Raw genomic sequence first — 25,672 nt, forward strand, 5'->3', positions numbered from 1 at the left:
TAAAAAAAAAAAATGGTAACACGAATCAACTCCAATTTTAATATATTAATCTTGCATGCAATGCCACTAAACAAAACACAGAGAGCCGTTCTTTTAAGCAACAAAATTGTTTGGTTGATTAGAGTAAAGCTCTTTGTCCATTGCTTGCTCCAATGTCCTACAAGAAACAAAGAACGAAAAGCCGAATGAGCGTGGGACACAGACAGAGAGTGAGTCAATGCCCCGTACAACTCATCAAAACCAAACCATTCGATCCCTTTTTCTTTTTTTCCTTTTGGCCATATTCCAGGATTGTGATTCCTTAATTTTGTTAAAAGCAAAATGGTACGTCACCGTGGTAATATCTCAAAAAATGTGTAATTATATGCGTGTTATTGATTGTATGCGTTATTAATTCAAGATATTGCCGTAAGATGTTAATTAGTCCGCAAAACCAATGCAGAGGACACTATCACCCAATATTGGTAAATCCTCAGAAACCACGCATCAATTTGTGCAAACACTAGACAACATCTAAAACTCAATCGTCCGTAAAGTGTCGCAGATAACCTCAGGTGTACTCATTTTTGTTTCTGACCAATGTCTCCCGAGTATATACACCGTTTGTTTATCACTCATCAAGTCACGCAACAAGGATATGGAGATGTGACCTGATGAGTGTACCACCCGCTTATAAGGAAGATTCTCTCCATAATTTGAGTACAAATGAGTTGGGAAATTAAGCAAGAGTAGAGTATGACTACTAAAACAATCATATGGTCATCAACAGTTACGAGAAAATGACTACTTTAGATTACTTGTTGATTCAAGCAACAAAAAAGAAAAGCAAAAGCGTAAACCACAACTTTTTTCTAGTCAAATTTTGCTTTACTTTCTGAACAAGACAAGTTCTCAAGAACATCTCTAACAAGTTTTCGGAAAATGAGTTGCATTTCACAGATCAAACTTAAAGCTAAAATCTTCAACTTCGGCTTATCAGCACGATAATAAAATCCTCAAATCTCAGTTAAACGTTTAATCCGAAAGATGCAGCAAATGCATCCAACTTAAATGAGCTAGAATTCCCATAGCAAAGACAGTAACTGCTAATCTAATCATCGTCAATGTCTTCAACTGCATCAAAGTCGGAATCTTCACTAGCCAGCTCACTCTCGGAATCACTCAACACATACCTTGTCTGCCTGCGATTCACCCTCTGAGGTCTAGCTCTTGCTACAACAGGAGCTTCACTTCTTTCTTCAGTGGAAGGAGTGTCCACCTTGTCATCGCTTTCAATCATCTCATCTGCCAAACCAACTCTGCCCATCACAGAACCGCTTTTCTTGTTGAATGGCGATGCCCTCATCTTCCTCACTTTCGGCTCAGGTGAAGCCCTGGAACTCTCAGCAGCAGGCTTCAACATGTCAGTTAAAAGCTTCTGGCCTGATGAAGTTTGAGGCTGCTGCTTGCTAGCTGCTGCGCCTCTCTTCTTTGCTGCTGCTGGGGGTTTTGATGCTGCCGCCCTTGGCTTTCCAGCAGCTTTTTTCCCTCCCCTCTTTGGGGCATCTGCTATTTCTTCTTCAAAATCATCGTCACTGTCTAGTTGCATGACCACCTTTTTGTTAGCTTCTTTCTTCTGGACTGGTTCTTGTGGCACTTCAGTATCCTTGCCTGTCACAGTAAAACTAAGTTAATCCACAACCTACTGACGAAACACATTAGTTATGCTGATTTCCTCGGACTCAAAGGTGGAAAAGGGATTTCTCTAGATAAGTATAAGTAGTGAAAGTTTATCATTACCTGCCGAATTTTCAGGAGACGAATCAAGGTTATAGGCAGCAAGTCTTTCTTTCAGCTCAAGCACTTCATCATCATCGTCATCACTCAGAACAACAGAGGATTTCACTTGCTGCATAACAAACATAAAAACATAAGTTCCAGCTTCGTGTGTACTGCGGATATGTTCCATAAGAAAGTTCAAACAAAGAACTTAAAATATAAAAACAGCAGCGCAGACCTTCTTGGCTGCAGGAGCTTTCTTTGGACCTTCTCTCCTTTTCGCTATCTCAGGAGCTTTCTCTGACGAGCAAGCAGATAATATTATGAGTAATGTAATTCGAAATGATGAAATAATATCAGTGGGCTATCTTAAAAGAAAGCATTTAACTAATCGAGTGCTACCTATTTCCATCACAGAACTGGAAGCCTCTGCATTGTTGGCCTTCTTAGTATTTTTCCGTGGTTTAGGTGCTTGTTTAGTACCCTTAGAAGCAGGTACATTTTTCACTTGGGTTCTTGCTTTCTTTTTTGTCTCCTCTGCTAAAGCCTCACTTTTCTCCAGCTCCTGGTATGAAAGATAATATATCAGACAGAGGTCGGCAGAAAATTGAAGAAAGAATTTGTGAAATAGAATCAAATTTTAGTACATACATCGAGTTCCATTTCAAGAGCATCAAGATCCTTCAACCACAGTGACCTTGGTGTTGATTTCCTCAACTCATCAACCTCTGCATTGGCCTTATCCCTATCAGCCAATAAGGCCTGAACCCTCTCAATGGTCAAGGTCCCAATTGCCATGGATATTAGATACTCATAGTCACTTATCCGTGCTCCCTTTTCAGTGGCAGCCTCAGAGTTCTCTTCTGTATCTTCTGTATTTTCAGCTGCCCCTGCAACTTCTGGCTCTAGGGCTTTGGTTTTCTTCGGAAAAGGAGTGAAACCTTTCTGTTGGAGCTCAAGGAATAGATCAGCTCTCTTTCTATTGCTCACAATGATCTCTCCATTTACGACACCAAGGATAAACCTAACCTTGTTCTCCAATTTTAACAGTTCCAACTCAAGGTTTTCCAATAGCACTTTCTGCATGCATAATAGAAAACCAGTTAACACTTAACAGTCGTAAGTCGGGCCAACAATATAAACACCTGTATATTGATGGCCACAGATGAACTCACCTTTCTTTTCTCATAGAATTCAAGCCTTAGGTGAAAAAAGTCCTCAAGAACTGCAGAAAGAAAAAACAACAAACAGAACGTCTGGTTATATAAATTGTACAAGCAGAAAGGAATAAGAACGTGATGAAAAACTCATACTTTGTTCTGGAGTGTCAAATTTCTTTATCACGCCTTTTCGATCAAACAGGTGCATGTTACTCGTGCTTATGCTGGTGGTCAGTTTAAATTTCTTCAGCAAACCCTCTTGCTTGGCCGCCATCAGTTTCTCCTCACGCAAGTGGACTATGATATCTACAGTACTGTGATCACTGTGCTGTGTGAAACCCTGCAGCATGCATAACTTCAATTAGGATCTAAACCATCTGGAACACATTTTAATCAAATACTGCAACTGTCAAGAAATTTAGGTGACTTTACCTCAATGAATGGATCCTTGGCTTTATCATTTCCTTCAGAGATAGACTCGAGGAATTCCTTATAATCTTGAGTCCACCTACGGATTGGCAGCTCTGAAATCCTGAGTGACGTCTCATTGACTTCCTCTATGATCCCACAGGCAGTGTAGCTCACACCAGACTCCTTGACAGTTTTCTCAATAGTTCCAGTAAATCCTCTGTACCAGGGATCCATTGGCACCATTGCATCACCATCAAGCAAACGCCTCACATTTGCAACAATGTCTCTCGGGTTATAATTAGGAATGTAAGAGCTCCACCCTGTCCCAATTCCTTCACTACCATTAACAAGCACCGTTGGAATAATTGGCACATACCTATACCACACAAACCATTGTTCAGCAATATTCATTCACCATTTGTTAATCTAAAAGCAATGTTCTCATTCTACAGGGAAAAGTTAAAAATACCAAGTTGGCTCAATAGATTGCCCATCTTCATTCAAGTAGTCAAGAAGTCTGTCATCATCCTTTGAGAAAAGGAACCTTGTAATAGGAGAAAGTCGAGTATATATATAACGAGCACTTGCATGGTCTTTGCCTCCCTAAAGTAGCAAAATACAAGTGTAAATAGAAGATGTCGGAAAAAATTACACAACATGAAGAGCTTACATACTCTTAAATATTTGGCATGCATGGTTAATCTCACCAAGTTACGAGTACCAAATTGACCATTTGGTTGAAGAAGATTGATATTATTGCTCCCCACAAAATCCTGTGCCATCCCAATGATAGTACTTGCAAGACTCTGCTCACCATGGTGGTAGGCAGAATGCTCAGACACATAACCAGAAAACTGGGCAACTTTTGCTTCCTTCACAAAGTTCCTCTTAAAGGAGCTAAAGAGAATCTTCCTTTGACCTGGCTTCAAGCCATCAACCATTGACGGAATGGACCTTTGCAGGTCCGCCATGGAAAACTGTATAAGTTCCTTGTGAACAAAGTCACTGTACTTAATAAGCTTCTCCTTCTGATCAAGATGTACTCCAGGCTGAAAATACAGAAAGTTCAACCGTCTCAATAAAAATGATCTGGAATTAGAATCATTTCAAAAATACAAATGCAAATTGCCAAAACTTCCCACCTCAAACTGCCGAAGCCAGTTCTTCCTCTCTTCTATTTTCTTCTTACTGAAAGCAAGCTCAATTGCCTCCCCATCACGCTCATCTATCCAAATAAAATCTTTCTTGTGCTGATGAAGATTTTGAAAATAGTCCCTTCCTTCTTTAGACGTGCTTGTTCCCAACCCCTAAATGGACATGAGTGTAAGTAGAAGAATAAGAATACACTTCAGAAACCTGGTACAATTGCAGTGACCTAGTATGTCTTTACTTACATAAAGTGAAAACAAACCTTATAATATTTTATGGACCAGCCACTTGCATTGCCCCTCAAACTTTCCTTCCATGCCTCATACTCAGGCATGGAGTAAAATGCAAGGGTATTCCCATTTTTGTGCGTTGCCTGTGCAGAAGTAATACAAGTTATAGTAGTCTTTCAAAAACAACGTATCACTTATACTGAAGTTGCTAAGAAACTAGCTAAGTCAAATAAACCAACCTTGACAATCGGAGTTATAAACTCAACCAAAAAAGATGGAATTTTAAGCAGCGATGGCCAGAAGGAATGAATGAAGTTGATAAGGAGTCCCTTGATGTGGGAACCATCATGGTCCTATACAACCAGAGAAATTAACGTTCTGTTAATGATCAGAAAGAAAAAAGATAAACTTTTACGGTTGCACAGAGAAATCCAAACAAGAATAAAACCAAAAGAAAAGAAGTTTAAGGCATTCAACCTGATCAGTCATAATCATCAGACTGCCATATCTTAAAGACTTAAGACTGGTATACTCTTTATCTTGCTGTAGTCCCAGAATCCTCTTGATATTCTTAATTTCCTCGTTATCCCTGACCTGAGTGGTACTAGCTTCTCTTACATTGAGCAGTTTACCTCTCAACGGAAAAACACCGTAATGATCTCTACCCACAACAGCAAGACCAGCCATCTGTTTAGGACAAGTTATGTTAATCTATTGCATAAAGGAAGCCAAACAAATCAAGTAATTGTACCACTATTGTAAAACATAAAAACTTACGGCAAGAGCCTTAGCTGAATCTCCTTCTGTCAATATCAAAGTACACTTCTCAGAATTCTTTCCTCCAGCATGGTTAGCATCCTCAAGCTTGTTGATATTATGAACCCTCTCTGTTTTAGTTCCATCAGTTTTCTTCAGGTCTTTGTTCTGTTTAAAATTTGCCCAAGAGAGAAGACTATCCACAATTCCAGATTTTGCAACTGCAAATTAATCAGCATACAAGAATCAAGATTAAGTGTCGGGGTCTAGTATAGTTGAACAATTTGAAATATCGTTGCATACCTTTATTTAAGAAGGCTGGTGTAAGTTCACATTTAGATCCAAAACTATTTGGGCGAATCGTGAGAGTTTCCTTTGTTTGGGAATCAAATGCAGGGTTGTCAATAAGAGCATTGACAAAGACCCATAGATAATTCTTCACATTATGGGCTTTGAGGTTGGCATTCTTGTTCTTCTTATTTACAACATTCATCACATGGTTCGTGATCTGATCTGTTACATAATTTACATGAGTTCCGCCCTTGATTGTTGCAATTCCATTCGCAAAGCTGACCTGGTAAAAATAGAATTGAAAACTTGAGACTCACAATTCTGAAGTGTACAGAACATGGTAATTCCACTGATTCAAATAGTTTTGTTCAAACCTGTTGAAACTGGCCGTCGCTGAGACTCACGCAAATCTCCCACCTATCATTGACTTTCTCTGTCATCCTGTCAAATGAGCAGATACAGTTAGCAAATCCCCACTACGAAGAGAAAAAAAGGAAGAACGAATCAGGACAAAAAGTGCAATTCATAACAAAAACCTTAGAAGGGGAGTATCTCTAGATTTTCCAGCAGATTGTAAGTAGAGGTCAACGTAATCAAGAAATGACTTTACAGGGACCCTCGTTCCGTTCAGCTCAACCTTCACTGTCTTTCCAAGGCATCCAGCCAAGTCAATTACTCTCTTTTGCATCAACGCCACCACATCTTCTTCCAGATGGGTCATATTAAACTTCGACAGGTCAGGCTTATACGTAACCCTGGTCCAGTTCTCACTCGCTTTGCACTTTGTGATGACTGGCGTAGTTTTGTTCCCCATGTTGTTGGTGAACACCTGATATCAGCAAGGATCAGATTATTCAACTGACATAATAAGTGAACACAATATCACTGCCAAATGCTTCAGTCGGAATTCGGAAATTCATTTCAAACCCATAGAAACTTAATTACAATAATCCCCAATAAATCATAGGTTATAAAACGAAATCACATCAAACGAACAATCACAAGTAGAAGACCAAATCCTAATTCCGCAATTCTGCCAAACACTCAAACCCTAAAATACCCATCAAGCATCACAGAAATTTGAAAATCCATAATTCTATACACACCAAACCCTAAAATAGAAGATCGAATCCTAATTCCTACATTCCACAAAACACTAACACCCTAAAATACATATCAAACGTCACGGAAATTAGTGAATCCACAATTTTATACCTGCTTATACTTCTTCTGTCGCATACCGTCTGCCGTCTCGATGATGAATTCGGTGGAGAAGATGTTCGTGAGCTTGGCGCCGTAGCCGTTGCGTCCACCGGTGGTCTTCTTCACCGTATCGTCGTAATTACTACTGGTCAGGAGGTGTCCGAAGATCAACTCCGGGACGTAGACCCTCTCCTCCTGATGAATCTCGACGGGAACTCCAGCGCCATTGTTGTAGACGCTTATGCGGTTCTGCTCGACGTCAATGGTGACTTTGACGGAGTCCATGGATGGATCTCGCTGTTTGTTATCGGCGGCATTGACGAGGATCTCGTCGAAGATCTTGTACAGTCCGGGAACGTAGGTGATGGAACGGTTGACCATCTCGCCGTTTTGGTAGACCCATAGGTTCGAGGTGTGCTTCTCGATCGACCCGATGTAGGTATCTGGTCGGAGCAAGATGTGCTCCAGCTGGCTCTTCTTCTGGTACATTTCTTCGATCGTCTTGCCCTTTCCGCCGCCGCCATCGGTCGGGGCTGGGTGGTCGATGTTGGCGTTGTTGCTGGTTTGGAGCGGGCGTTTCTTCTCGATCGCCATGGTTGGTGGCGTTTGGAGGAGGCGGAAGATTCTCTAGAGTGAGGAAATGAGTGGGGGGGAGAGATGAATTAGGTATTTATAGGGGGGGATGCAACGGTCGTTTAGGGATTTGAATTCGAATTTCAAATGGAAGGTTTTGGGCGCGGTGTTTGAAATTTTGGAATGGGGCAAATCGGACGGCTGGATTTTGAGTTTGGGGAATCACGGTGGATGATGAAGGAGAAGGGGAATCTAGGTCGACTGAAACGGTGCGTGGGGTTCGCATGGCGGATTGTTTAGTTTATGGAAACTTTTTTAACCGGGATAATTGTAATTTCTCGACAATAAAATATCACATGACCTAAAAATTTCAATAACGTGTGTTATTAGGAGGTGCTGTAAAAGAAACTGTGTATGGTGGGATAGCCCGAAATCTAATACCTACTAAGAGTTTAACTCAACTACATAAAAGATTCGTTTTATTTCTTTCATTTTCATTTCAATCTCAACATCGTAGTTCTGATCACATCTCACAACACGAGTGATAAACAAAATGTCACTTCATCTTTCACATATATCACAATATTTTCCAATCAACTAGATATGTAATCACATTTGTTTCATGATTCAAACCCATTTTCTTCAACCACCTCTTTCCTCTCTCTCTTGAGTTCTAGTTTTCTGAAGAATATTTTCTACTCTAGTTTATTGGAGAGGGAGGAAGTGTTGGAAATTTTGAGTAGATATTTTATTGTCCTATAATAGTCACTACCAAAAGGTTCTCTCACTTTATAAGGCCTTGTCGATTTTAGAAAATGATTGCAATTATAGACTACGAAGAATAAAATTGAACTCAACCTTGGGTTTGGGCTTTGGGTTGTACTAATTAATTGATAATTAATATATATTTACGGTTCTATTAATTATCAAACGATGGGCCTTGGGATCTAGTAATTATTTAATTAATTAAAAAAAAATTTATCCACAAACTCATCTTTTTAGATAAAGTCTGAAGCAATGATAGAACGTCAAAGAGTAAAGCACCTCTCTGAGAAGATGTCTCCTAATAGATGCATCTCATACTCATACATGTTGCAAACATGCATAAATCAATTATATACGTCCATCAGCATGGCATTTAGATCACAGAAAAATCAAATCTTCTTCTGCACTACAAAACCTTCTTATTGAGAGAACCACAAAAAAAATTGCCAAAAGTCTAGTTTTTCGATGCTGAAATCTTGACTTGGATCGTTAACTTCTGGTGAAGTAGACGTCTATAGAACTACAAATACAGAGTAGGGATGAAATTTCTATTTCAATGACATTATGATATGCAAGCCACGATTTTCAGTTTGTCTGTTTAATATTATTTCATTTTATTCATTGTCTGTTAAATTATTTATTTGCATTTATTATTTATTAGCATATATAAATTTATCATTGATTGTTGATATTTATCTAACAGGGAATGCCTATAATAGTTACCAACTAAGTATGAATATTTAACCATTATGAAATCATTGGCCTCCAGTTTCATGTGATAAGGTAGGGCTTGTTTAAAACCATTTTTAAAATGATTGAAAATGTCTTTAAAGCAATAAAGTGCTTTTAATAATTTACCGAACTCTCTCTCCTTAGTGTAAAACTATATCGTTGTACTAAAAAAAATATTTACTTGCATTTTTTTCGGTAAATTGTAGCAATGGTCTCTTAACTAAAAATCAATTACCATTGGTCCCCCAACTCATCAAAATGTGTAGCTATGGTCCTTTTCATCAACTTCGTCAAAATGAGTTATGTTGGAAGGACCATTGCTACAATTGGGATCCCTCAATTTATCAAAATGTGTAGTTATGATCACTTTTGTAAAACTTCGTCAAAATTTGGTCAAAATGAGTTGTGTAGGAAGAACCATTGCTACAATTGAGTTAGGGTTGAGGGATTATTGCTTCAATTGAGTTATAGTTGAGGGACAATTTCTCTTGTTAAATTAAAGTTAAGGGACCAATGGTACTAGATTTTTAGTTGAGAGGCCATAGCTGCACGTTTTGATGAGTTGATGGACCAATGGTAATAAATTTTTAGTTGAGAGACCATTACTCCAATTGAGTTTAAGTTAAATGATCATTTCTATAATTTACTCTTCTTTTTTTTCACCCAAAAAGGATTTCAAACATTTTAAAAACGAATAGGTAGTATCCCAAACACTCTTATTTATAAAAGTAAAAAACTAGAAATAAATACATAAAGCCGAAACTTTGTAAAATTACACATGGAGCTAGAACAACCTATTTATAATAATACAAACCCAAAAAAAAAAAAAATTTATTTAGAATTTGCATATTTTTCAACATCTAAGTAGATAAATTATTATTACTTAGTACTACAGTCTAGTAGTATTCATCTTTACTCGTAAGTGAGAGGTCTTAGATTTGATTCTTGCCAAAGACGAATTTGAATTACATTATTACTAACCCATTGTGAAACTTAACCTACCTCTTCCCTTTAATGTATATAATATCACTTGTTAAAAAAAAAAAAAAAATATAGAATGTTGGGTTTGAAACTTCCTTCCCACAATATCACTTGTGTCAAGGGAAACATTGATATCATTCAAAATCGAATTAAATATTATACTAAATTTATTTATTTATATTAAATATTTTATTTTCAAAGCTCAATTTCGAATCAACCATAATTTTAGGCTCAACCTTCAGCCCAAGTTTCTCTTCGGTCCCCCGCCCGCATCTCCCTTATCTCCCTCTTCCTTCCGCACTCTCCCAGACTCCCTCACCAACCTCTCCCTCCGCGGCTCCATCTCCCCCTCCTCCACGTCCACCTCGTCCACCTCGCCGTCACCCTCGCGAGCTTCCTCTCGCTGTCTCGACAGCCCACCTCGACTCCTGGAACCAATTAAAGTAAGCAACTAAGCATTCCCTGATTGTAATTTCATTACAATTGAATTGGGTTCAATCTGTTTTTCATATATGCCAATTTGTTTAGTTAATCGCGAGTTAAAGAGCAATTTTCGTAGTATCTACTTCAAGCAAGTAAACTAGCTTTGTTTTGATCATTAAAGCATGATTGTGTTGAGCATCGACATGTTCAGTAGACATTTGGCCGTAATTTTGAATCTTTCTTTTTCTCATTTGTCTATTGAATTCCTTTCACATTTTTATGGTTTTCCTTTTTTATTGTTTGATCCTTCAAGCTTCGGGAAATTTCAGCTCAAATGGTTCTCAGCTTCACCGAACCTCTGGAAAATGCCCATGACCACTTTGCTTCTCAGGTTTATCGAATCTCTGGTTTTCTGGTGGTTTTCTTAAAATTTTGAGTTACCCATTTGGAGTAATGTATAAAATACCAAATATTTTGACCCCTCTGACAAGAAATTTGCAATCTTTGTTAAAACCCCACTGTTTTGCAATTTTGTCAGCTGGGTATTTTAAGGATGTTAGTGATAGAGTGTTGAATGATAGGGGGTCAGAGTCAGAAAATGAGTGGGAGAAAATTCTTAAGCCCTTTGACCTCAATGAACTTAGGAAGTCACTTGTTCAAATCACTCCAATTCAACTTTGTAAGTTGCTTCAACTTCCACTCGATGTGCCCTCGTCGATGGAGATATTTGAGTTGGTTGGCGCCCAGAAGGGGTATTGCCATTCTTTTGATGTGTACTATGTGTTAATTGATAAGCTCGGGGCAGCCGGAGAATTTAAAATTATAGATAGGTTGTTGATGCAGATTAAAGAGAAGGGTTTTAATTTTAGTGAGTCCCTTTTCATTATGATTATGAAGTATTATGGGAGGGCTGGTTTGCCCGGACAAGCGACCAGGCTGCTTTTAGACATGAGAGGTGTTTATTCATGTGAACCGACTTTTAGATCGTATAATGTTGTATTGGATATACTTGTGGCTGGGAATTGCCCTAAGGTTGCTCCCAATGTCTTCTATGACATGTTGAGTAGGGGTATCTCTCCCAATGTTTACACGTTTGGAGTGGTTCTGAAAGCACTTTGTATGGTTAATGAGGTGGATTCCGCTTGCTCGCTTCTAAAAGACATGACGAAGCATGGTTGTGTGCCAAATTCAGTGGTTTACCAGACTCTTATACATGCACTCTCCAAGAATAATCAAGTGAATGATGCATTGAGACTTTTGGAGGAAATGTTTTTGATGGGTTGTACACCTGATGTTCAGACTTTCAATGATATTATCCATGGTCTTTGCAAGGTCAATCGGATTCATGAGGCAGCAAGATTGGTTGATCGGATGCTTCTCCGGGGGTTTACTCCTGATGATGTGACTTATGGAGTTTTAATGCATGGATTATGCAGAACAGGGCAAGTTGATGAAGCAAAGGCATTGTTGAACAAAGTGCCTTCCCCAAATATTGTGCTTTTCAATACCTTGATTAATGGTTATGTTATGAGTGGACGGTTTGATGAAGCCAAAGCTGTTCTATATGATGGTATGTTAGGTAATGGCTGCAACCCTGATGTATATACATTTAACATACTGATTCATGGGCTCTGCAAGAAGGGCTGTTTGAGTTCTGCTCGTGAATTGGTCAGTGAGATGGAAATTAAGGGCTGTAAGCCTAATGTAATAACTTACACTATAATGATCGATGGGTTCTGCAAGGAGGGCCAACTGGAGGAAGCTGGTGATGTTTTAAATGAGATGTCATACAAGGGACTAAGTCTGAATACCATGGGATACAATCTTCTAATTTCTGCTCTATGCAAGGATGGGAAAGTCCAGGAAGCTTTAAAATTGTTTTGTGAAATCTCAAGCAAAGGATGTAAGCCAGACATATTTACGTTTAATTCTTTAATATTTGGACTGTGCAAGGTTGATCAAATGGAAGAGGCATTGGGATTGTACCGTGATATGTTACTGGAGGGTGTTGTTGCCAACACTGTTACTTACAACACGTTAATTAATGCTTTCTTGACAAGAGGTGCGATACAAGAAGCACTTAAGCTTGTAAATGAAATGGTATTTAGAGGATGCCCTCTCGACAAAATAACCTATAATGGGCTAATTAAGGCACTCTGCAAGGCTGGAGCTGTTGACAAGGCAAGGGGATTGTTTGAAGAAATGATGATGAAGGGACTTCATCATGATAGTTTCTCCTGTAATATTTTGATTAATGGTATGTGTAAAAGTGGCAAAGTATATGATGCACTTGAGTTTCTACGAGAGATGATTCATCGGGGTTTGATGCCAGACATAGTCACTTATAATAGCCTCATAAATGGTCTATGCAAGATGGGACACATTTGGGAAGCTTTGAATCTCTTTGATAGATTACAAGCTGAAGGGATGTGTCCTGATGTTATTACTTATAACACTCTGATCAGTTGGCACTGCAAACAGGGAATGATTGATGATGCTTGTTTACTTCTACATAGAGGCGTGAATAATGGGTTGATACCAAATCATTGGACTTGGTATATACTGGTCAGCAACTTGTCTAAAGAAAGGGGAGAGGTGAATCAGAGCTTTATTGGTATTGATCGGGAGGAATCTTATTTTAGTTTCTTCTAGTCTAATTCTTTTCAAATACTAGAATCCCTATGGTATTGCTTGGATGTATTCCTTCCGAAAGCATTTATGGTCATGGTGATTGGAGGTGGATGTGGAGGTACTTATGGTTTTATGCCAGAAAAAATGCTATTCCAGATATTGATTTGAGATCTTTTGCACCATGTTCGGGTTGGTGCTTGTGCCAAAAGCTGGCTGGCTGTCTCAGATCACCCTCGTCAGAGTTTTCTGCTGGTTGAGGCAGAACAAATTCACCTTACAACGTGAGAGGTAATCCTGGCCAACCTTACAGGATATACAATATGCTTGCACTAACTAGAATAAATGCCTCATAGTTTCTTCGTGGTGATTCTGGTGAAAGAGACATCATGTGCATACTTGTGGTTTTTTTTTTTTTATATTCTGCTAGGCTGTATGTGTGAAAAGGAGATAGCGTTGAACGCAAAGGTATAAAAGGAATTTTTAGCAATTATAGTGATAACGGTAATAATGTTTGTTTGAGACCCCTCAAGTCAACAATCGTCAATTTCTGTACACTACATAGGAATAGGATTGCCCATGAGAGTTGGTACTAATTATTCATATCATGACGACCAATCATGTGGACATCGTGGAGTGTTTTTGAAACGAGACAGTTTTTTTTCGTGTTAGCTTATCAGCTTAAGGAAGTCATTATATTGCAGGTTTATGCTTACAAGGAGTGGGCAAGGGATCAAGGTAACGATTGTTCTTGGAAGCATGGAGGACCAACACTGAAACAAAGTCTTAGTCTAGGCATCTCTAACAAATAAAGGTTTGCTAGCGTTCTCCTTAGACGTTTTCAGCTTCCTTCGGTCTAGACGATCACTATGTGCATTATCTTTCATGAGGAATCATCATTTGTAATCCATAGCCCAAGGATTCTTTGGTACTGGAGGGTTCCTGATTTATTTATTTTGCAATGTCTGTATGATCTTGGCTGGCAAGTGCTGGTTGCTGATAAATTTTGTTTTGCACTTGTATGTTTTGTTACAGGAATCTTAAATGTGTATATCGAAGATGTAACGCTCTTCTGTAATACGAGACAAGGGATATTAAAGCGTTGACGGATGCTTGATAACTTCACCGTAAGGACTTGCGGCGTCGTATGTTCGTCACTTGATAGTTGGTAATGTGAGGAAAGGAATGCTTGGAATCTTGACCAAAAATGATAATTTGATCTCTGTGTCACCTGTCATTGTGTCAATACTACTGTTAAGAGCCGATCGATGGCATGTCAAATGCGATGTTTCAATCATGATACAAAACCAAAACCTACCTTGTAATTGTAGTTCTTGTACCATGTACAAAAGGAACTCATCCTAAATGCAAAAACCGATTGAGAAGTGATTTTCACACTCCATATATTTTTTTCGTATCAACTCAAGGGAAAGAGAAGACAAGTGTGAAAGTCTTTGCAAAGTTTGGTGTAACATCCCACATCGTTCAGGGGAGTGGATCCTCTAAACCTTATATGCATATTCCCATTTCTACCTAGCACGAGGCCTTTTGGGAGCTCACTGGCTTCGGGTTCCATCGGAATTCCGAAGTTAAGCGAGTAACGCGTAAGAGCAATTCCATAATGGGTGACCTACTGGGAAGTTCTCATGTGAGTTTCCAGAAACAAAACCGTGAAGGTGTGGTAGGGGTCCAAAGCGGACAATATCATGTTACGGTGGAGTCGAGCCCAGGATGTGTCATTTGGTCTTGTGGTTGTTCTTTGTAACTAGAGATTTTTAAGAGTGACTTGAACACTACTATGTGATGTTATTATTTCGTTCGTCGCATGATATGTTTATGCATGCTATATTCTAGGAGCATGCGTCCTCCTCTCTCTCTCTCTCTCTCTCTCTCTCCACACACACACACACACACACGAAGCTTGAGGTATCCCACATCCCATAAGGTAGGACTAATCCTCGATTGGGTCTGGAAAGACATTTCAGCCTACTCTTGACCACAATCAAATGACACACATTTACCTATTTTATAACAAAAGAGTTTGCAAAACCACATAACTACAATTCATGCATACCAACAAGTGCAGCAAACTCTTATTTTAGTGATATTTCTCTTCCAACATTCAAGATATCAAGTTCAAATCCCCTTCCACTCCACGGTGATAAAAGGGATACTCAGTTGACATGCTAAGATCTACTCTAACCCTTGGAGTAAAACTTAAATTTTAGATTCTAAATCCGTCCAAACTTGCTCCAACCCTTGGGCTAAAAGTGAGTTTTAACCCAAAACTCAATTTTGAGGCAAATTTTGACCAGGACTCTCCACTAGATTAATGGGATGGCCCACATATGAGAGTGAATGCGCCCAACAGAGTCCAGACGCGCGAGCTTCACTTGCCCAACACTGCATGCACAAAGAGCTTACTAGATCCCACGCACGTGAGTGTGTCGCCCAATGATTAATTGGACTGTTGGTTGTTTCAACAGTCTAGATTCAAAATTATTTAATTTTTAGTTTTATATTTATAAATTTATTGAATACAACGATTGTGATCTAATATGATCAAATCTAACTGTAAAAAAAAAAAAAAAAAATTAATCTAACGACACAAAATTAAATCCAATGGTTAAAATAATTAAATAAATTTTGACCATAGGTTAGGTGCAATTCTCAACTTCCCTCACCGGACCGAGAGGCTCCACTAGTTGTCTTTTGTTTTTTTTTTTTTTTTTTTCAAATAAAAGGCATTAGATTAGCTTATTCTTCAAGCCGACAATAACGGAACTTGAATCAATCGACTCCAATTCTGCTGTCTCGAGGATCGCATACTGAAGACAGAGAGAGGGAGGGTGAAAGGGAATCTACATCAACCTGAATACACACTTGCGAGTACGTTTTTCTTTCCCATTTCTCATCTACTTGGATTATTCTTCGCTTTCTGTTTGGTTGCCGAGAAAGTTCAAGGAAACCACATAGAAAATTGAAATTTCGACAATAACAGGCAAAAACAATTGGAAGTCAGCGACTTGAGGTTCTGTGATATAACTTTTTATTGTCATTGATTAGTTGGTTACCAGATTAGATCATTAGAGATTCATCTCTACATAACAAATTCATGGTTGAATTGGTATTTGGGTATTTTCTGAATTTGGTTATTATGATTACCATTTTTCCCGAATACAAGTTTTAGTTTAACTGCTGTGTTTTAGCTGGGAAAGATTGATAATTGCTTAATTGTGGTGTGTGTATATAGATTAACCATTTGCTTGATAACTAAGAATAATGGGAAAGGAGATGTTATATTAAAGTTTGGTATTGTGTAATTTAACCGAATTCAGTTTCGCTGAATCGAAGAATTTTAGTTAGACTAGGGCGTTGTGGTATTTTTGGTCAGCTGGAGCAGTGGAGGTTTTGTTCATTTTGTTTTCTTTTTTCCCAAGTCCCGGGTTATGAATGATGTTATTCAATTGCTGCCTTTCTAAAACTATTAGAGGGGGGGGGGGTGCTTTGTATGCCAATTGCTTTCTTCAATTGGATTTGAACGTATAAGAACTTGGATTCAAGGTTATGATTATTGGGTAATAAGCTATTTGCTTGAAATCAATTTGGATACTGGAATGAAGTTGTGGTAGAGTTAATGCTTGGAATCACATTGGCTTTTGGAAATTTTGGAGTCAAAGTTAAGCACACAAAGTTGTTCCGTTTTCAATTAAATTGAAATTTCGACGATTTTAAGCTTAGTGGATTACTTTTACTCCTTAGCTTATATGAATCGTGGATTTTTGTCTGAATGATTATGATTTGTGAGTTTCTTAGCGTGATGACATACAAGTTTGGGCCTCATACCCATCTCACTTCGTAAACACTAACAGAGATGTCATATATTTTTCTTGTTCCTTTAGTTGGACATGACATTTTTTGGTACTCACCAATTAATATATCTATAAAGTAAAACATATTTACTGAGAATTTAGTTTTATCTTTTTCCTCTTCAGTCTTTAGGAGGTGGGAGGGGGAGCTTGACCTGTTTGGCTGAGTTTTCAAAAATATTTTAAACATAGTTATCAAAAGCAGTAGTAAACAGTGTTAATCTGTTGTGTATTCAAGATTTGTAATTGATAGGGTGTAATCAAGAGTCCTAATTGTCCCTGTTTCATGTATTTTGTCTTATTGGATGGTTATCATTTAAGTTTCGCTATCAGGGTATGGTACTATAGTATTTTAGAAAAGCCATCTCATGATCTTTTTGGTATTAAAATGTGATGTTTATATTATCTTTTGACAGGAAAGATTGCTTGAAATAGTTTTTGGGAACTTCATTCGGCTTAGAAATGGAGAATGATAACGATTTCACTTTTTGTCAGGTAAGCATTATATGTACATTTTGCTATCAAGAAAGTTATACCCTTGAAATATGCATTGCTTCAATGCATTATCTGCAGTGGTTTGTGTTTCGGGGATATGATTGATTGGCGCTGGGTTTTTGTATGTCATAATTCTATATTGGTGTAAGGTCTGTGGTATATGTTCAGGTTGGTCCACCAGGCAACCAGGATGGTTATGAGACAAAGAAGCTCACTTCAGATATAGAAAACATTACCCTAAAGGATGGATTGTCAAATGGCAATAGTAGTAATGAGAATAGAGGTGTTCTGTGGCAAGGTGGATTACCAGGAGGAGCCGCTTCCAAAAAACAGGAAACAGTTGGTTCTTTGTCTGTCAGCATCATTGATGCATCATCCATGAAAAAGAAATCTGAAGTTCCAAAGCAACTAAAATCAGGTGATGCTGGAAAGTCAGTGAAGCCTGCAACTCGTGCTAAAGTTCCTTTTGAGAAGGGGTATAGCCAAATGGATTGGCTCAAACTTACTCGAACACATCCTGACCTTGCAGGTACTTAGTGTCAAGTGCTTCGGCTGAAATTGCTTCTCATGTGTCATAAATTTTCTTCTTCCTGCCAATACTTTTCTTGACTTTTTTTTTCTTGTCATTTGTGTTCTGGTAGCTATGATGCATACATAATCCTAAAGGCAATTATCAAAAGATATAAAGAAAATACTTTCAAACTTTGCCCAATGAAATAGAAGGTTGGATTGGAAGGGCTTGGATTTTAGCTTTACAAGTTTACTGAGGTTCCTAATTCAATCTTGTTGGAGAACATGTTTAGGAATATTATGTACTCGTAGCAAGCCTATTCGTTGTGAATTTTTAATGCATGTTATTATAAGTTCAGGAAACAACTTGTGATATCTTGGGTATTTTTAAGTGCAGTAGTGATTATATCAGTGTTAGCTTCTCAAGATACAAATTGTTTCTCAGGTTTAAAGGGACAATCAAATAAGAGGCTTATTTCACTGAATGAAGTTAAACAGCACCAAAAAGGAGATTCAATGTGGACTGTTCTAAAAGGCCGTGTGTACAATTTGTCTCCATACATGAGATTTCACCCCGGAGGTATGTACATATTTTAGTCTGTTCAAGTTCAAATGTTAGCTGGAGTGAGCAGTGTCATCCCAAGTGTGTATTGCTGACACCTTTCTCCATAAACCCCAAAATTTTAAAGTATTTATATCAGTAGGCATGTTTTATTGGGTTTTTGTAAGTCTTCTTATTGAAGTTTGAAGTTTTATTGCTCCACTATGCCAACCTAGCCGACAAAATAAATTTAATAGGATGGGACATCTACCGTCTATGAGAAGTGCTATACCAGAAATCTGCCCAACTTTTGTTTCTTCTATATTTCTAATGAAGATTAGCTATATAAGGGATGTGGACTATTGATTTAAGTTGACTTGGTGGATGTGTGACAACTCTGAGCCCATCAATGACATAGGAAGAGTAATAAGGTAGAAAGGTAAAGCGTTTGCTTATAGGGCAATCTGATGTTAACAATATTATCTCTATATAAGCCTTTGCAAATGCATTACCACCAATATTATTAAAATCTTCATATTGCAATTGGTATAATTCTGTCACCAAAAAACTGCTTAGTGATGAGATCTATAACTACGATCCATAAATGGTTGACTTGCGAGAGTTTGTGTATGTATTATTTGGTCAGAACTGCATGACATAGTATTCCTGTTTCTGATGATTTCTTTTTCTTTAGGTGTTGATATTCTAAAGAAGGCTGTGGGAAAAGATTGCACATCTTTGTTCAGTATCCTTTTCTATACTTCATTGGTTATGTGTTGTTGAGTTTTATTGTTCTTAAGCCTGACGTCTCCATGAAAACAAGAGAATAGATTTGCTACCACCATATTGTGTGTTGTTGGATGAGTTTTTATTTTTGGGATCCGCATAGCGGGTAGATTAAATCACACTCTTCCAACGGTACAGAGTGGGTGGTGAGCAAATGTATTCTCTGCAAGCAGAACTGCCCGTAAAACTTGTTATTTTTAGTGGGTAGATTTTTTTTCTTTTTCTTGTTCACCAAAGTCCCTAGCATTTCCAAAACTTGAATAGGATTGTCGGATTCTCTTGGTTCCTGATTCGTCTCATTCCAAGGAATGAGTTTAGGATCCCTGAAGTCCGATGCGGCGAAATAACGCAACCAAAAAGGTTCTCCTAAGCCAGACCCAATCTTCAGCAAATCTAACAATGCTTGCAAATCAGCAATTTGTGTGGGATCATCTTCATGTTATTTTAGCTTCTTATAAAGTGCTGTTAACTATTGCTCCTTACTACATTGCTTTAGATAAATACCATGCTTGGGTGAATGCTGAATTTTTACTCGAGAAATGTCTCGTTGGTACTTTAGACGATGGTGAAGGGCAACGTTCCAATCATTCGGAATCTTCGGCCCCCTCATGATACCGGCAGGTTGGTACATCAATTTATTTTCCTATTACCACTCTGGACAATTTTATATTTCATTTTCGAGGACACACCTTCTCACACATTGCGCCATGTTGTCAAATTGAGATGTTGTATATTATTGTTTCATAAGCATTAGAGATGTTCTTACATTCTATGGAACTTTATTGCATGTTCAATGAAATAATCAAAAGTGTAATTCATGTTAATTCATACACCTTGATTTTGAATGCTTAATGGTGCATATTACTGATTCCGTTATTTCCTTGTGATCGAACTGGAAAGTTTCGATATGTTTTTGTTTTCGTATTCGTAAGTGCTTAACGGTTTAGCTGCTGTAATTAGCAAGGGCAAGGGGTTCTTAACAAGCTTTGCAATATGATTATCACATCATTAAACATCCTAATTTAGCATAAGCTACCAAAGAAAAATTAAGATCCTTCACATATAAAGCCCTTTTAAAGTTGCATTAATGTCCAGAACACTTGAAGTACCGTTTTGAAGAAAAAAAACTCTAGATCCGGTAGTTATAGAATTCGACCATAACCGGTTAATCGGTGATGGATTTTAATTTTATTCCTGAAAAGTTTCATAACTCTGGTAAAAAGTATAGCGTAACAATACCAAACTAGCCCTAATACTTCTATAACGGTAACACAACTGGCCATTGGTCTCTATAATGATGTTGTAGTTTTGTGGTGATATAACTAAAAAAACTAGCATTTAAGCAACAGGGGAAACCTTAACTTCATCTAGGATAGGGCCACAAAGAGCTCCGTAGTCCTTGGTGTGGTAGAAAGAGCTGAAGAACGTGATTCTCGTCCTGATTGAAACCGCTTTGAACCTGAAACTGGCCGTCTTGAACCCGCCTTTTCCTTTGGAGGTGAAGGGAACTTTGAGCGTTTCCTTGCCGGCGAATGCTTCAACCATCATTGATCCATGGCAGCCGTTTCTTGCATCACCGACAGTGAAGGAAAGGCTGTAGAGCTTGTTGGGAACAGTTCTAAGAACCTGGGCTATGGCACTTTCTCTCCCTGCAACAAGCTCAACTGCGCCCTTTCCGAATGGAACATTGAAGTGTTTTGCGTCGATGAACTTTACGGCCTTGAGGGACTCGATGATCCAGCCGGGGAGCGGGGATGTCGCATCTAGTTGTTTTGGAGGGAGGAGTACACCATGGGAAGAGTTGAATAACCTGTGGGGAGCCTCTTCAAAGCCAGGGTTTCTGACCAAATTATCTGCAATGTCAAACATTCAATGATTTTGTAGACTGAACACTGAAATGGTTACCAATCGAACTATTGAACTGAGCTGAGCACAGTTGGGTGCTTAAAACGTAAAATCAAAGCGATTAACAAATCCGACACTAAAAACCTTAAGTCTAACCTTTAAGTGATGATTCTATACCCTAAAACAATCAACCATGTCGACAAATGAGATCAAACCGAAAACTCCAGTGGTGCACAGAGAAAGACCACAAAAACTAGCAGAAACATAGTTATCAATATACAATTTACCTCTAGAGGGGTACACGGGGAAAAGCTCCTTGATAGCAACTGCATCCAAGAGTGGACCACAAGCAGGATCCTCTTGAATCCCAGGATTGTGAAAGGTCACTTTAACAGTTTCAGAAGTTGCTCTGAATCCCCAAGCGTAAGTGTCGCCGCCATTGCTGCTGTACAAGGTTTGCAGAGGAAGGTCCCCTGCCTGGGGGGGAACTGACACCCTCAAAACCTCCTCTTGGGCACAAGTCCTTGATGCCCCAAATGTTAGGGCATACAGAGACCCTAGCTTGACCTTAATGGTCTGGGAGATTGAGGCATCATTGCCAAGCCTCACAGCATGGACACCATGAGCTACATCAAAGTACATTCCGCCGGGTTGCGGCCCCGCGGAGATGTACTCCACCAGGCCATCGATTTCCCATTTGGGCAGTGAATTTTTGCCTATGATAACTGTTTTCTTGAGGTCTGTTGGTTTTGGCGGTTCTTCAAAGTTGCCATTGGCCAAGAGTCCTGATTTAAACATGCAGATCACAGAGATGGTAAATAATTGATCAGGAAAAAATTCAAAAAATATTTGGGGGTTACGACAGTACTTAGTACTATCACCGTCTGACGGTCATATATGACCCTTGGATGTCATTACAGTATACCTGACCGTAGCGTAAGACGGTGATAGTACTAAATACTTGTAAGTATTACAACCAATTCTTGAAAATACAGTTTTAAGCAAACAAGATCAGTTCATTGAGAAAATGCTAAAAGTAGTATAAACTTAAGTAAAGACAGAGTTCAGTAAAACAGATGAGAGAGAGAGAGAGAGAGAGAGAGAGAGAGAGTTTACCATCCAAAGGCAAAGCTGCAGAAGCAGGATTAGTGAGCAGCAATGCGGATGCAAGCAAAAGTGAGAGCAACCCAGTAGCCACTTTCACCATTAGAATGGTAACAGATGAGAGAGAGAGAGAGAGAGAGAGAGAGAGAGAGAGAGAGAGAGAGGTGTTTGTGTTTGTTGTGGGAGAGAGAGGGAGGAGGGTTCAGATTTATACAAGTGCGGAGGATAAGATGGGGAAATGGGAAAGAAGGAAAGTTATTGCAGAAATCGCGTTAAGAGGGAGGTGGCACCTGGCAACCTGCCTCCAAACCTCCTTTAAATTCAAAGAACCCTCTTCTGAGTCTTCTTCTCCCTCTGATGGGTTTGTGTCTGGTTGTCCTCGACTTCTGGATTCCTGGATTCCGCAAACCGCCCCTCTCTCCGTAATTCATGCTAGTACTATTCTTGTAATTTTCATCGAAGTTCCAAAACAAGAGGGAAAACGTACAAAGTTGTGTTGACTACCAAGCGCGTAAAACTGCAAATCAAGGTTTAGTTAAGTTGACTAGAATATTGTGTTTTTGCAACTATATTCAAGTTCGAATTCTACTATAGGTCATTGACAATCCACATCTTCAGAGAAACGCTGCTACATGTAGACTGGAGGTTACCTTGGCCTCCATGTAATCGGCTTACAAAGATTTTAAATTTTCATGTTACTGTACTAGAAAATGGTTAGCAAATGTGTTATTAACTACCACCCCCTTCTTCAGATTCGTTAAGCTAGATTTGCACGATAAAGTTTCAACGTCTACGTCATCACACTTCTATTTATGTCTAACTCTAATACCTAAGTTATTAATATAAAGCAGATAGTTGTTTGGGGATATTCACATTATCAATGTGTGTTTTAGTTTTATTAACATGAACAATAAGGTCAAGCTTGCCGAGTCTGAAAGGTTTTTTTTTTGTAGAGTCTCTTTCAGTTTAGGTTTTGAATCTTTTTGGTAATGGTAGTTTACTTGCTTAGTAAAACGCTAATACGCTATCAATGAAGGACTTTTGCCAAAGATACGGATGAAGCAGATCCATTAGTGTCAGATAAGAACAACATGATCTTGATACCAAAAACTAGTTTAACGTTCCTCGTGTAAAAGCCAATACATGCAGTGTGCATAATATGAACCTTCCTAAAGTGTTAGCTTATTATTTTATATGATGTCTTGTATCAAAATTAAGTAATTTTGCGACAAAATAATTGAAATTTTGGGTTTTGAGTTTAGGTTATATTGATAAATATTAAACAAATCAAATTAAATAAGCATTAAGCTAATATAAATCAAATTAAGTCCACTCAAAGTTGATTGATTGATATCCAACATATGATCTGTGGATTAGTAGGGTCATGGATGTCTTTTTGATATACGGATTATACCTCGGGGATCGCGGCGTTGCGGTGGATGGTTGTGTGTGATTCTGCCCTTGGACGGTCTGACAAAAATGGCTTAGCAAAGATATGTCGGATTCTGTTTCTAAATTCATTATTTATTTGGTTTTGTAATACTTAGTATAACAGTCTAGTAATATTTATGTTCATTTATAAGCGAGAAATCTTAGAAATTGTCATTTTTTACATTGTTGGAGAAGAGTGTTTCCTTACACCACAATGTAAGTTTAAATCCTATCTATTCTCTAATCTAACATCTAATTTAACAAATTTATCTTTTGACAAAAAAAATCATAATAATAATTTAAATTCGATTTCTATTAAAAGCAATTACTAATATTATATGTTAAAAAAAAAAAAAAAGTCTGCTAAGTTAAACTCTTTTCTAGACGTGTGGGATCATCAGTCAATTTATAATGTAGGAATTTGGCCTTTTTCATTTAGGAACCGACAACCTAACCTCAGTGAGAAAGAGATGTGTAAAAAATACAAATAAATTAAAGAAACAAAAATTAAAACAAGAATAGAACCTTTAAATATCTAAATATTTACAACAGAAATATATATAATGTAAAACATGCGAAGATATTAATTACAAAATTACAAAGAATAATCCATACACTAATAAGAGAAGATTACGCTACTACGTCTCGACGTTAAGAGCTCCTCTATTATTGTAATAACCAAAAACTTAGTTGTGCACATAATTTTTTTTCATTTTAATTGTAAACAATGAAGTGCACAATTGAATTTTTTAAAATACGAGTAACAATTTTCCTTTATTTTTTACTTTATTTATACTACTTGCATTTTTCATTTAAATTATAAGAAAAACTAACGAAAAGTAAAAAAAAAAAAAAAAAAACTTTAGTTTTAATGAAAAATGACAAATAAAACTATAGTGAATAGCACCAGAAAAATGTAAAAATGTGATTTTTCGTTAAAAATAAACAATACCAGAAATGTTTCGTTAAAACTTCCTACATTATAACATTAACAACAAAAAGATGGAAAAAAAAGTTAGCTGTATGAATTTTTTGGGACCTACTGCTACATCATAGCATTATGGATTACAGTGGAAGGAATAGTGGATCACTGAATTTGCCTTGATGACCTAATGGACCTATCAATGGTTCAATATTAGTTATTGTTTGTTAGGACTTGGGAATTATGTGATGCCACTTTTTTTTGGATGAGAGAAATTTATATCGACTTTTTGACACACTTAGACCGGAGTCGAGGTATGCTAGCTAACATCCAAAGGTGACGTAGCCAAAAGGAAAGTGATGTATAAAATATGGATAAATTTAAACCGAAGCTAGAATTTATTTAAACTAACAGAGGGTTTAAATATACGAAAACATTCCACGCGACGTCATGAACCCGTACACATCGACCATGCGCCGCCACAAAACGGCATGTGCCCTCACGTGCCGTTAGCTTGCAGTCACATGCGCAGCAACGCGCAAGTCACGAGCCTGCATCCGTTGACATATTCCAGGGGAATATTTCGTTAACTTTAACAAACGTACTTAATGATGTCAGTAATGACGTGAGAATTATGTTAACTTTAACATAATATTCTCCTTCTTCCCTAGCTCTTCGATCACCGTTGTTGCCATCGGCCGCCGTTTGGTTAGCCAAAATCTAGAAAAATTTGGCCAAACTCGTGGTAAGGAGAGGAGCACGATGGTGGTGGTTTGAAGTTGGAAGTTGGACTTGTGAGGTTTGATAATGGTTCTTTGTTGTTGTAGAGAGAAAAGAGGTACGGTGAGAGAGAGGAGAAGAAGAAGAGAGAGAGAGAGAGAGAGAGAGAGTTTGTGATTGTACAAGAGAGAGAGTTTCTGATTGGGTGATAGAAAATAGGGAGAAAGGTGGTTGGTTGGTGCGGTAAGTGAGGGACCGGTTTGAAAATGGGAAATGGTCCAAATTTTGTATAATTTAAAGGTACACAAAAATCAAGCTCACCCTATCAAAACAGTGTCTCAAACTCTAAATAATTCGCACACACGTGTATAATTTTACCCATTATTAAC

The 25,672-nt window shown here is 38.0% G+C and overlaps 4 protein-coding genes across 9 annotated transcripts; 2 read left to right on the forward strand and 2 right to left on the reverse strand.

Moving 5' to 3' along the window:
* Positions 1-845: 845 nt before the first annotated feature.
* Positions 846-7,608, reverse strand: LOC137747572 (DNA topoisomerase 2). Its single transcript, XM_068487702.2, has 19 exons — positions 6,971-7,608; positions 6,292-6,584; positions 6,130-6,196; positions 5,768-6,038; positions 5,486-5,685; positions 5,186-5,395; positions 4,948-5,061; positions 4,741-4,851; positions 4,472-4,636; positions 4,037-4,378; positions 3,799-3,932; positions 3,351-3,705; positions 3,072-3,258; positions 2,934-2,983; positions 2,410-2,838; positions 2,161-2,323; positions 1,997-2,058; positions 1,780-1,888; positions 846-1,650 (listed from the first exon to the last, which is right to left on the reverse strand). The coding sequence occupies exons 1-19, from the start codon at positions 7,550-7,552 to the stop codon at positions 1,091-1,093; spliced, it is 4,404 nt and encodes a 1,467-aa protein (XP_068343803.1). The 5' UTR covers positions 7,553-7,608; the 3' UTR covers positions 846-1,090.
* Positions 7,609-10,213: 2,605 nt separating this feature from the next.
* On the forward strand, positions 10,214-14,462 carry LOC137748285 (Pentatricopeptide repeat (PPR) superfamily protein). Of its 3 annotated transcripts, none has more exons than XM_068488414.2 (4): positions 10,214-10,452; positions 10,746-13,351; positions 13,765-13,874; positions 14,096-14,462. In XM_068488414.2, the coding sequence occupies exon 2, from the start codon at positions 10,886-10,888 to the stop codon at positions 13,082-13,084; it is 2,199 nt and encodes a 732-aa protein (XP_068344515.1). In that variant the 5' UTR covers positions 10,214-10,452; positions 10,746-10,885; the 3' UTR covers positions 13,085-13,351; positions 13,765-13,874; positions 14,096-14,462. The 3 variants fall into 3 exon arrangements, 2 of the variants coding, with proteins under 2 accessions (XP_068344515.1, XP_088536235.1); XR_011070043.2 differs by having other exon boundaries at positions 10,234-10,452; positions 10,746-10,823; XM_088680109.1 differs by having other exon boundaries at positions 10,234-10,452; positions 10,746-13,344.
* A 1,283-nt stretch (positions 14,463-15,745) lies between these two features.
* LOC137748632 (cytochrome b5 domain-containing protein RLF) lies at positions 15,746-23,871 on the forward strand. Of its 4 annotated transcripts, none has more exons than XM_088680123.1 (7): positions 15,746-15,949; positions 17,346-17,424; positions 17,593-17,953; positions 18,380-18,514; positions 19,170-19,220; positions 19,758-19,882; positions 23,591-23,871. In XM_088680123.1, the coding sequence occupies exons 2-6, from the start codon at positions 17,392-17,394 to the stop codon at positions 19,871-19,873; spliced, it is 696 nt and encodes a 231-aa protein (XP_088536249.1). In that variant the 5' UTR covers positions 15,746-15,949; positions 17,346-17,391; the 3' UTR covers positions 19,874-19,882; positions 23,591-23,871. The 4 variants fall into 4 exon arrangements, with proteins under 4 accessions (XP_088536249.1, XP_068344898.1, XP_088536250.1 ...); XM_088680124.1 differs by having other exon boundaries at positions 15,810-15,949; positions 23,588-23,871; XM_068488797.2 differs by lacking the exon at positions 23,591-23,871 and having other exon boundaries at positions 19,758-20,137.
* Positions 20,404-22,813, reverse strand: LOC137748630 (protein TEEBE-like). Its single transcript, XM_068488796.2, has 3 exons — positions 22,223-22,813; positions 21,394-21,891; positions 20,404-21,114 (listed from the first exon to the last, which is right to left on the reverse strand). The coding sequence occupies exons 1-3, from the start codon at positions 22,311-22,313 to the stop codon at positions 20,600-20,602; spliced, it is 1,104 nt and encodes a 367-aa protein (XP_068344897.1). The 5' UTR covers positions 22,314-22,813; the 3' UTR covers positions 20,404-20,599.
* Positions 23,872-25,672: the final 1,801 nt, after the last annotated feature.

This window comes from Pyrus communis, chromosome 2 (genome assembly GCF_041283825.1).
Source record: "Pyrus communis isolate YQ-2024b chromosome 2, ASM4128382v1, whole genome shotgun sequence".
In the NCBI taxonomy this organism is placed as follows: Eukaryota; Viridiplantae; Streptophyta; class Magnoliopsida; order Rosales; family Rosaceae; genus Pyrus; species Pyrus communis.